The 12931-nt window shown below is 38.3% G+C and overlaps 1 protein-coding gene across 1 annotated transcript in view; it reads left to right on the forward strand.

Annotated features, from left to right (window-relative positions):
• Positions 1 to 2215, forward strand: part of LOC133659107 (extracellular calcium-sensing receptor-like) — a 33477-nt gene extending 31262 nt beyond the window's left edge. The window contains exon 11 of the mRNA XM_062061842.1: positions 1462 to 2215. Coding sequence (XP_061917826.1) covers positions 1462 to 1896 — 435 coding nt within the window. The 3' untranslated portion in view covers positions 1897 to 2215. The remainder of the gene's footprint in view (positions 1 to 1461) is intronic.
• Positions 2216 to 12931: the final 10716 nt, after the last annotated feature.

The following is a 12931-nucleotide window of genomic DNA, read 5'->3' on the forward strand; positions in this document are numbered from 1 at the left end:
CCGTAATACCATTTCTCAGTTCAACATGTTACTACTTCAACATTTCTCGGCCGATTTGAACAATTTCAACACCAACTATTTCAACTCATTAAGACCATTCAAGTTTTTTTTTTTACCATTTAAAAAAAAAACCGCTTTTTCCTAAATTCCCATATTGTTTTGGAAATTCCCATTGAAATCAATGGGACATTCTTCAAAGTTCCACAATTCCCACATTTTTCATCTGATTCAAACCGTTCCAACTTCAAAATATTCAGCCTGCTCGGGAATTAAAGTTAAAGTACCAATGATTGTCACACGCACACTAGGTGTGGTGAAATTTGTCCTATGCATTTGACCCATCCCCTTGTTCACCCCCTGGGAGGTGAGGGGAGCAGTGGGCAGCAGCGGTGCCGCGCCCGGGAATCATTTTGGTAATTTAACCCCCAATTCCAACCCTTGATGCTGAGTGCCAAGCAGGGAGGTAATGGGTCCCATTTTTATAGTCTTTGGTATGACTCGGCCGGGGTTTGAACTCACAACCTACCGATCTCAGGGCGGACACTCTAACCCAGGGGTGTCAAACGTACGGCCCGAGGGCCGGATCAGGCCCTCGAACAGGTTCTATCTGGCCCGCGGAATGAGTTTGCTAAGTATAAAAATTAACCTGAAGTTTTTCAATGAAAGAAACGGCTGTTCTAAATGTGTCCACTGGATGTCGCAATAGCAATTCTTTGTATCTTTGTTGATTACACTACAATATGTACAAAATAAACCACATGATGTTAGTACATCAGTCGAGGAAAATGAGCAAACTACATAAATAATATACTGTAATTGGATTTTGATATAATTTTTTCATCTTGATAGATTAAAAATTAACACCAATGAGTTGACTGATGAACATTATCACATAATTTATTCAGAAATATATATAACGACAAATAAAGTATATAAACTATTAACCGCAACAGGTAATTTGTAAAAAAAAACAACAACATTATGATTTGTACAATTTCAGAATGTGCTTGTTCTATTTTTAAACAATCTGAAGTTGTCTTTATTTTTAAGTTATCGTGCCGTGATTCTACCAGTCCGGCCCACTTGGGAGTAGATTTTGCTCCATGTGGCCCCCGATCTAAAATGAGTTTGACACCCCTGCTCTAACCACTAGGCCACTGAGTAGGTCCACTAGTGTGCTCTACGTCAACAATTCTAAAAAAAAATTCCAGGATTTCAATACAACTTCAGCATTGGAGCGTTCACACGCAATTCCTGCAGGAATTGCCTCATCTTGTTGATCTCGATCTTATTATAAAACTTTATCTTCTATATGTCTTACCTTAGCATGTATGACGTCGTGTTTTACAACTTACATATTGAAACGACACTAAAGACAGTCCATTCACACATCAACAATCCATCAAAGGTATGATGGTCCTTTGTGTGTATTAAACTGTTTTCAAATGTACTTTTGGACAGGTAATCATCTGCATTGTGTGGCTGACCGTGGCTCCTCCAACCCCACGTAAACTGATTCCTCGCGAGAGCGCCAGGGTCATCCTCCTTTGCGACGAAGGCTCCCACGTGGCGTTCGGTCTGGTCCTGGGCTACATCGGGCTGCTGGCCTGCCTCTGTCTCCTGCTGGCCTTCCTGGCGAGGAAACTTCCGGATAATTTTAACGAGGCCCGGATCATCACCTTCAGCATGCTGATCTTCTGTGCCGTGTGGGTGGCCTTCGTTCCCGCTTACATCAGCTCTCCAGGAAAGTACTCCACAGCCACTGAGGTGTTTGCCATTTTAGCTTCCAGCTATGGCTTACTGGGCTGTATCTTTGCACCAAAATGCTACTTAATCCTGTTTAGGCCTGAAAAGAACACCAAGAAACATCTCATGTCCAGAGCTGATAAGTTTTAGTCCCTGCCCTATTCTCACACTTTCTTTGAAGAGGTGAATAAATGCTTTTAATACATGACAAACAATACATGACAAACATGTATTAGAACCAGTGTGTATGTGTACAGACCACAGTACTAACTGTATACCAATCCTAAATGCCTAAAAATATATTTGGATTTTTGACCAGTAGGTGGCAGCAGCGGTTAGTGTTGCACTGCTTTACCTATATTAAAATGTGTTAATTCATTTTCAGCTGGAATTAACACAACACATTCATTATTTTGCCTTTGTTTTGATTTGGAAAAAAAAAATCATAAAAAAATGTGGTAACACTAGTATGGGGATCATATGAACCATTAATTAGTTGCTTATTAACATAGGGTTAGGGTTAGGGTTAGGGTTAGGGTTAGAGTCCGGGTTAGGCTTAAGGTTAGGTTGAGGTTGGGGTTGGGGTTAGAGTTAGGGTTAGGGTTAGGGAAGACTCTTAGTTAATGGCTTACTGGTTGTATAAGAAGGCCATGCAGAATAAGGCATTAATAAGTACTTCATAAGTACTTAATAATGACTAATTAAAGGCCAATATGTTACTAATTTGCATGTTAATAAGCAACTAATTAATGGTTCATATGTTTCCCATACTAAAGTGTTACCAAAAATGTTATACTTTAATATGGTACATGGTAATTGTTATATATTGTATATAATTCTATAAAAAATATAATTTAATAAATGATAAATGGGTTATAATTGTATAGCGCTTTTCTACCTTCAAGGTACTCAAAGTTCTTTGACAGTATTACCACATTCACCCATTCACCCACACATTCACACACTGATGGCGGGAGCTGCCATGCAAGGCGCTAACCAGCACCCATCAGGAGCAAGGGTGAAGTGTCTTGCCCAAGGACACAACGGACGTGACTAGGATGGTAGAAGGTGGGGATTAATAAGTACTTCATAAGTACTTAATAATGACTAATTAAAGGCCAATATCTTACTAATTTGCATGTTAATAAGCAACTAATTAATGGTTCATATGTTTCCCATACTAAAGTGTTACCAAAAATGTTATACTTTAATATGGTACATGGTAATTGTTATATATTGTATATATTCTATAAAAATATAATATAATAAATGATAAATGGGTTATAATTGTATAGCGCTTTTCTACCTTCAAGGTACTCAAAGTGCTTTGACAGTATTTCCACATTCACCCATTCACCCATTCACCCACACATTCACACACTGATGGCGGGAGCTGCCATGCAAGGCGCTAACCAGCACCCATCAGGAGCAAGGGTGAAGTGTCTTGCCCAAGGACACAACGGACGTGACTAGGATGGTAGAAGGTGGGGATTAATAAGTACTTCATAAGTACTTAATAATGACTAATTAAAGGCCAATATGTTACTAATTTGCATGTTAATAAGCAACTAATTAATGGTTCATATGTTTCCCATACTAAAGTGTTACCAAAAATGTTATACTTTAATATGGTACATGGTAATTGTTATATATTGTATATATTCTATAAAAATATAATATAATAAATGATAAATGGGTTATACTTGTATAGCGCTTTTCTACCTTCAAGGTACTCAAAGTGCTTTGACAGTATTTCCACATTCACCCATTCACACACACATTCACACACTGATGGCGGGAGCTGCCATGCAAGGCGCTAACCAGCACCCATCAGGAGCAAGGGTGAAGTGTCTTGCCCAAGGACACAACGGACGTGACTAGGATGGTAGAAGGTGGGGATTAATAAGTACTTCATAAGTACTTAATAATGACTAATTAAAGGCCAATATGTTACTAATTTGCATGTTAATAAGCAACTAATTAATGGTTCATATGTTTCCCATACTAAAGTGTTACCAAAAATGTTATACTTTAATATGGTACATGGTAATTGTTATATATTGTATATATTCTATAAAAAATATAATATAATAAATGATAAATGGGTTATAATTGTATAGCGCTTTTCGACCTTCAAGGTACTCAAAGTGCTTTGACAGTATTTCCACATTCACCCATTCACCCACACATTCACACACTGATGGCGGGAGCTGCCATGCAAGGCGCTAACCAGCACCCATCAGGAGCAAGGGTGAAGTGTCTTGCCCAAGGACACAACGGACGTGACTAGGATGGTAGAAGGTGGGGATTAATAAGTACTTCATAAGTACTTAATAATGACTAATTAAAGGCCAATATCTTACTAATTTGCATGTTAATAAGCAAATAATTAATGGTTCATATGTTTCCCATACTAAAGTGTTACCAAAAATGTTATACTTTAATATGGTACATGGTAATTGTGATATATTGTATATATTCTATAAAAATATAATATAATAAATGATAAATGGGTTATAATTGTATAGCGCTTTTCTACCTTCAAGGTACTCAAAGTGCTTTGACAGTATTTCCACATTCACCCATTCACCCACACATTCACACACTGATGGCGGGAGCTGCCATGCAAGGCGCTAACCAGCACCCATCAGGAGCAAGGGTGAAGTGTCTTGCCCAAGGACACAACGGACGTGACTAGGATGGTAGAAGGTGGGGATTAATAAGTACTTCATAAGTACTTAATAATGACTAATTAAAGGCCAATATGTTACTAATTTGCATGTTAATAAGCAACTAATTAATGGTTCATATGTTTCCCATACTAAAGTGTTACCAAAAATGTTATACTTTAATATGGTACATGGTAATTGTTATATATTGTATATATTCTATAAAAATATAATATAATAAATGATAAATGGGTTATACTTGTATAGCGCTTTTCTACCTTCAAGGTACTCAAAGTGCTTTGACAGTATTTCCACATTCACCCATTCACACACACATTCACACACTGATGGCGGGAGCTGCCATGCAAGGCGCTAACCAGCACCCATCAGGAGCAAGGGTGAAGTGTCTTGCCCAAGGACACAACGGACGTGACTAGGATGGTAGAAGGTGGGGATTAATAAGTACTTCATAAGTACTTAATAATGACTAATTAAAGGCCAATATGTTACTAATTTGCATGTTAATAAGCAACTAATTAATGGTTCATATGTTTCCCATACTAAAGTGTTACCAAAAATGTTATACTTTAATATGGTACATGGTAATTGTTATATATTGTATATATTCTATAAAAAATATAATATAATAAATGATAAATGGGTTATAATTGTATAGCGCTTTTCGACCTTCAAGGTACTCAAAGTGCTTTGACAGTATTTCCACATTCACCCATTCACCCACACATTCACACACTGATGGCGGGAGCTGCCATGCAAGGCGCTAACCAGCACCCATCAGGAGCAAGGGTGAAGTGTCTTGCCCAAGGACACAACGGACGTGACTAGGATGGTAGAAGGTGGGGATTAATAAGTACTTCATAAGTACTTAATAATGACTAATTAAAGGCCAATATGTTACTAATTTCCATGTTAATAAGCAACTAATTAATGGTTCATATGTTTCCCATACTAAAGTGTTACCAAAAATGTTATACTTTAATATGGTACATGGTAATTGTTATATATTGTATATATTCTATAAAAATATAATATAATAAATGATAAATGGGTTATACTTGTATAGCGCTTTTCTACCTTCAAGGTACTCAAAGTGCTTTGACAGTATTTCCACATTCACCCATTCACACACACATTCACACACTGATGGCGGGAGCTGCCATGCAAGGCGCTAACCAGCACCCATCAGGAGCAAGGGTGAAGTGTCTTGCCCAAGGACACAACGGACGTGACTAGGATGGTAGAAGGTGGGGATTAATAAGTACTTCATAAGTACTTAATAATGACTAATTAAAGGCCAATATGTTACTAATTTCCATGTTAATAAGCAACTAATTAATGGTTCATATGTTTCCCATACTAAAGTGTTACCAAAAATGTTATACTTTAATATGGTACATGGTAATTGTTATATATTGTATATATTCTATAAAAATGTAATATAATAAATGATAAATGGGTTATAATTGTATAGCGCTTTTCTACCTTCAAGGTACTCAAAGTGCTTTGACAGTATTTCCACATTCACCCATTCACCCACACATTCACACACTGATGGCGGGAGCTGCCATGCAAGGCGCTAACCAGCACCCATCAGGAGCAAGGGTGAAGTGTCTTGCCCAAGGACACAACGGACGTGACTAGGATGGTAGAAGGTGGGGATTAATAAGTACTTCATAAGTACTTAATAATGACTAATTAAAGGCCAATATGTTACTAATTTGCATGTTAATAAGCAACTAATTAATGGTTCATATGTTTCCCATACTAAAGTGTTACCAAAAATGTTATACTTTAATATGGTACATGGTAATTGTTATATATTGTATATATTCTATAAAAATATAATATAATAAATGATAAATGGGTTATACTTGTATAGCGCTTTTCTACCTTCAAGGTACTCAAAGTGCTTTGACAGTATTTCCACATTCACCCATTCACACACACATTCACACACTGATGGCGGGAGCTGCCATGCAAGGCGCTAACCAGCACCCATCAGGAGCAAGGGTGAAGTGTCTTGCCCAAGGACACAACGGACGTGACTAGGATGGTAGAAGGTGGGGATTAATAAGTACTTCATAAGTACTTAATAATGACTAATTAAAGGCCAATATGTTACTAATTTGCATGTTAATAAGCAACTAATTAATGGTTCATATGTTTCCCATACTAAAGTGTTACCAAAAATGTTATACTTTAATATGGTACATGGTAATTGTTATATATTGTATATATTCTATAAAAAATATAATATAATAAATGATAAATGGGTTATAATTGTATAGCGCTTTTCGACCTTCAAGGTACTCAAAGTGCTTTGACAGTATTTCCACATTCACCCATTCACCCACACATTCACACACTGATGGCGGGAGCTGCCATGCAAGGCGCTAACCAGCACCCATCAGGAGCAAGGGTGAAGTGTCTTGCCCAAGGACACAACGGACGTGACTAGGATGGTAGAAGGTGGGGATTGAACCCCAGTAACCAGCAACCCTCCGATTGCTGGCATGGCCACTCTACCAACTTCGCCACGCTAAAAATATATCAGTATATATCATATATTGTATATCTAATATGTATAAATCACATATATGTCATATTTTATATTGCTACTACGGTACATTTTTAGTCTACTTTATACCTGCATTATCCTTTCCGGCCTTACACTTTCCATCCTTTGAAACTGAGCTACCGTGTGGAACAATTTCCCTTGTGGGTCATTAAAGTTTGTTTAAGTCTAAGTCTATACTTAAAAGCAAAGTAGTAGTCAGTATTGACAAGGCAGAAATTAAACTGTCTTCTTTTTGCAGCCCGCTGTATTTAAAATAAACACATAAAACAAAAACACTAACAAAGTTAAAAAAAAGTGGACATTATTTTCAATAACATTTTTTGAAGTACCTTTGCAGGCCTTAAAGGCCTACTGAAATGAATTTTTTTTATTTAAACGGGGATAGCAGATCTATTCTATGTGTCATACTTGATCATTTCGCGATATTGCCATATTTTTGCTGAAAGGATTTAGTATAGAACAACGACGATAAAGATTGCAACTTTTGGTATCTGATAAAAAAAGGCTTGCCCCTACCGGAAGTAGCGTGACGTAGTCAGTTGAACATATACGCAAAGTTCCCTATTGTTTACAATGATGGCCGCATGAAGTGAGAGAGATTTGGACCGAGAAAGCGACAATTTCCCCATTAATTTGAGAGAGGATGAAAGATTTGTGGATGAGTAAAGTGCAAGTGAAGGACTAGTGGGGAGTTGAAGCTATTCAGATAGGGAAGATGCTGTGAGAGCCGGGGGTGACCTGATATTCAGCTGGTAATGACTACAACAGTAAATAAACACAAGACATATATATACTCTATTAGCCACAACACAACCAGGCTTATATTTAATATGCCACAAATTAATCCTGCATAAAAACACCTGCGTGTTTGTTACGCTAGCTCCTAGCTCCTCTGCTAGCTCCTAGCTCCATAGAACACGCCAATACAATTCAAACACCTGATCAACACACACAATCACTCAGCCCAAAAGACCGTTCACCTAACCCAAGGTTCATAAAGCTTATATATTTTTAAAAAGTTACGTACGTGACGCGCACGTACGGTACGGTACGTGTTATGCTAGCTCCTAGCTCCTATGCTAGCTACTAGCTCCATAGAACACGCCAATACAATTCAAACACCTGATCAACACACACAATCACTCAGCCCAAAAGACCGTTCACCTAACCCAAGGTTCATAAAGCTTATATATTTTTAAAAAGTGACGTACATACGCAAAAAAAAGTTGCGCACATACGGTCAAGCGATCAAATGTTTAGAAGCCAAAGCTGCATACTCACAGTAGCACGTCTGCGTCTTTGTCATCCAAATCAAAGTAATCCTGGTAAGAGTCTGTGTTGTCCCAGTTCTCTACAGGCGTCTGTGTATCAAAGTCAAAAGTCCTCCTGGTTAGAGTCTCTGTTATCCGAGTTCTTCCATCTTGACTGCATCTTTCGGGAATGTAAACAAAGAAGCGCCGGCTGTGTACTGTTGTTGCTGACTACGTTCGAAAAATACGTCCATTTCGCACCGACAACTTTCTTCTTTGCTTGCTCAGCTTCCTTCTCCATAATGCAATGAACATGATTGCAACAGATTCACGAACACAGATGTCCAGAATACTGTGGAATTATGAAATGAAAACAGAGCTTTTTCGTATTGGCTTCAATGTGGAAGGCATACCCGTGTTCGCCGGGCTACGTCACGCGCATACGTCATCCTCAGAGGCGTTTCGAACCGGAAGTTTAGCGGCAAATTTAAAATGTCACTTTATAAGTTAACCCGGCCGTATTGGCATGTGTTATAATGTTAAGATTTCATCATTGATATATAAACTATCAGACTGCGTGGTCGGTAGTAGTGGGTTTCAGTAGGCCTTTAAACTTGCAGATCATCCTCCTTATATTCAGGATCAACAATATCAGGTTCTGAATTATAACTATTCCCAAAGTAATCGTTGTCGGCTTTCACAAAGTCTGCATGATTTGCATTGTTGTTGATGGGGAAGGGATCATGGGGAAGGGATCTGCGGTTGTGCTTGACTATGTCTTCTTACATGTTCATTTTAAACCACAAACTTCAGTAAGCTATAGTAGCGATTTGCAGTATACAGAATTATATAACAGATGAGGTTTGTTCTCCTTATACTGGAAATCATTGGTCATTGGTCATTGTTACACTTATTTATGTTACTGTATTATTAGCATTTGGATTGAGCTACAAACCCCAAAACCAGTGAAGTTGGCACGTTGTGTAATTCCTAAATAAAAACAGAATACAATGATTTCCAAATCTTTTTCAACCTATATTCAATTGAATAGACTGCAAAGACAAGATACTTAATGTTTGAACTGGAAAACGTTGTTATTTTTTGCTAATATTAGCTCATTTGGAATTTGATGCCTGCAACATGTTTCAAAAAAGCTGGCACAAGTGGCAAAAAAGACTGACAAATTTAAGGGATGCTCATCAAAGACTTATTTGGAACATCCCACAGGTGAACAGGCTACTTGGGAACAGGTGGGTGCCATGATTGGGTATAAAAGCAGCTTCCATGAAATGCTCAGTCATTCACAAACAAGGATGGGGCGAGGGTCACCACTTTGTGAACATTTCTCAACGAGCTATTGCAAGGAATTTAGGGATTTCACCATCTACGGTCCGTAATATAATCAAAAGGTTCAGAGGATCTGGAGAATTCACTGCATGTAAGCGATGATATTGCGGACTTTGGATCCATCAGACAGTACTGCATCAAAAATCGACATCAGTGTGTAAAGGATATCACCACATGGGCACAGGAACACTTCAGAAAACCACTGTCAGTAACTACAGTTTGTCGCTACATCTTGTAAGTGCAACTTAAAACTCTACTATGCAAAGTGAAAGCCATTTATCTACAACAACCAGAAACGCCGCCGGCCTATCCGGATTGTTCTAGGCGCAAAGTTCAAAAGCCAGCATCTGTGATGGTATGGGGGTGTATTAGTGCCCAAGGTATGGGTAACTTACACATATGTGAAGGCACTGTTAATGCTGAAAGGTACATACAGGTTTTGGAGCAACAATGTTATCATGGACGCCCCTGCTTATTTCAGCAAGACATTGCCAAGCCACGTGTTACAACAGCAGGGCTTCATAGTAAAAGATTGTGGGTATTAGACTGGCCTGCCTGTAGTCCAGACCTGTCTCCCATTGAAAATGTGTGGCGCATTATAAAGCCTAAAATACCACAACAGAGACCCCGGACTGTTGAACCATTTAAGCTGTACATCAAGCCCCTGTGCCAACTTTTTTGCAATGTGTTGCTGCCATTAAATTCCAAGTGAATGATTATTTGCAAAAAAAATTTAGTTTCTCAGTTTGAACATTAAATATCTTGTCTTTGCAGTCTATTCAATTGAAGTTGAAAAGGATTTGCAAATCATTGTATTCTGTTTTTATTTACAAATTACACAACGTGCCAATTTCACTGGTTTTGGTATATTGATTAAGCAGTGGTTTCGGAAGTTACCCCTGTGGACGCAGCTGGCTTAGCATTATTTTGTAGCCCAAAGGGTTTAGCATACAGGCTCTTGCCTACAATAGGCAAAGTGATGTCACGTCATGTAACTTGCAGCAGCTGCATTAAGCTTTCATTGATTACCCAGAAGGAAGCGAGTGATTTGTCATCCTCCTAGCGGTTAAACTCTCTCAAGGAATGGTACTTTAATTACTCCGTTTTTAATTACTTTTAAATGTGTAGCCCACTCTTCTTTCTGATTAATGGTAGGACATTCCAATTAATCATAATGATACTTGGCCCAATTGACCTAAATTAAACCTATTGTTCTATTTTGAATTCAATTACCAAATAAAGTACAATGGTAGGCATACGTTGTGCTGTAAACGTGGCAATATAGACATTTCCATTATTAAATATAACTTGGAACAGATTGTTTTCAAAAAAGATGACAATGCTAATTTGCTAATTTACCGAATCATTTCATTAGTTTTGTTGACCAACCAGATGTTTTACGGAACATTACATGATTGTTGAGTTTATTACAAAAAAGCTTTAAAAAATGACATCAAGAACCTCATGTGTTAACACAATTCGAAAAGGAGTGGGAAGAAGCATAACTTATTTACCGTATTTTTCGGACTGTAAGGCACACTTAAAATCCTTTCATTGTCTCAAAACTCGACAGTGCGCCTTATAATCCAGTCCGTCTAATGTACGGAATAATTTTGGTTGTGCTTACCGACCTCGAAGCTATTTTATTTGGTACATGGTGAAATGATATGTGTGACCAGTAGATGGCAGTCACACATAAAAGATACGTGTGGGTTGCAATATGTTGGCAGTCACACATAAGAGATACGTGTAGACTGCAATAGGACTCAAGTAAACAACACCAAAATGTTATATGTTCCATTGAAAATATAGAACATTACACACGGCACTCAAAAATCTATCAAAATGTTTTAGTATGACTTTGGTAAGCTATGAAGCCGCACCGCTTGATGGATTGTACTGTGCTTTAGCATACGAGTATTATTATGGTGTGTGTATATAAGTTAAGACATACTATCTGGCGTTTTGTTTCGCAATATTATGGAAAAGCAATCGGCTGATCTGTATTTGGGATCTGCATAAGTCCTGAAAATGTGCGTGCTTCCGCCTTTGTAGTCGATAAGCTTCTTCTTTTTCTCTATCTTCTTGTTATGGGTCATTCATCCTCTGCTATTGCCATTTCTAATATCAAGTAGTGTAAAGTTCTTACTTATACCTGTCAGTAAACTTGCCATGAAATCGCTAAAACATACCGGTGTAGCGAGTTGACATTATTCACCCAAGGAACTTTAGTTATTAGAGAGTTCCGGTCGGACAGGTTTTTTCACGGGACACATTTCCGGCCTTGTTGTTGCACTAGTGAGCCACGGATGAGGAGATGCTGCTCCGTTATTGATTGAAGTAAAGTCTGAATGTCATTAAAACAGTTAGCTCCATCTTTTGACACTTCTTCCACTCCCGTCCTTGCACGCTACACCGCTACAACAAAGATGACGGGGAGAAGACGCTGTCGAAGGTGAGCCACGTAAATAAGACCGCCCACAAAACGGCGCATCCTGAAGAGACTGTCAGAAAGCAGCTTGAAGATGATCTGTAAAACATACTCTCTGCAACATTTTGACCAAAGAACCACCATTACATGTTATGTAGACCACAAGGAAGTGATTTCCGTTCAGAATTTTTTAAAACATTTTTTACCCCTTTAATGCGCCTTATAATCCGGTGCGCCTTTTGTATGAAAATAGACCTGACTAGACCCGCTCATCGGCAGTGCGCCCTACGGTCCGTAAAATACGGTAATCCATCCTATTTCCAATGTCTCAGCAATTACTGGTAGCCACTTCACTTCCTGTGTTTATTATGTTCCTCTTTTCTATATTAAAGTATGGTTGTCTTTGACTAAGTTTTTGCATAGGCACAATCTATGGCGTCGGTAGATGTTGAATTGGTTAGTGAAGTTTGGTCATCCCTGGCAGAAACTTTATTAACAGTACAGGTCAGGTTTCAGGAAGCCTTTAACATTTTTAACGTCCAACTATTATGTACTGGAGATTCCCCTTTGAACAATTCCATGGAGCTACGTGGGAACAGTTCTAGCACGGACAACTCTAATGTGCGTGACTATGTTTGACGACTGTATGGGAGGATTCTTGTGTTGTTGAAGTGCAATTATCAGGAGGTTTTGAGTAGAGAGCCCAATTAGGACAAGAGCCATTTGAGAAAAATTTGCATGGGTTGAACTGTCAGGTGTTTGCCCAATTATACCACAAGAGTTTTCTCTTTTCCACTCCTCTCTTTGTTCTTTTTCCCTTTAGTCTCTCAACCACCTGATCCTTGTTAATAAATGACAGCCCCCAACTTTTATTTCAATCATTCGCGTA

The sequence above is a fragment of the Entelurus aequoreus genome, linkage group LG10 (assembly GCF_033978785.1).
Source record: "Entelurus aequoreus isolate RoL-2023_Sb linkage group LG10, RoL_Eaeq_v1.1, whole genome shotgun sequence".
NCBI classification, from domain to species: Eukaryota; Metazoa; Chordata; class Actinopteri; order Syngnathiformes; family Syngnathidae; genus Entelurus; species Entelurus aequoreus.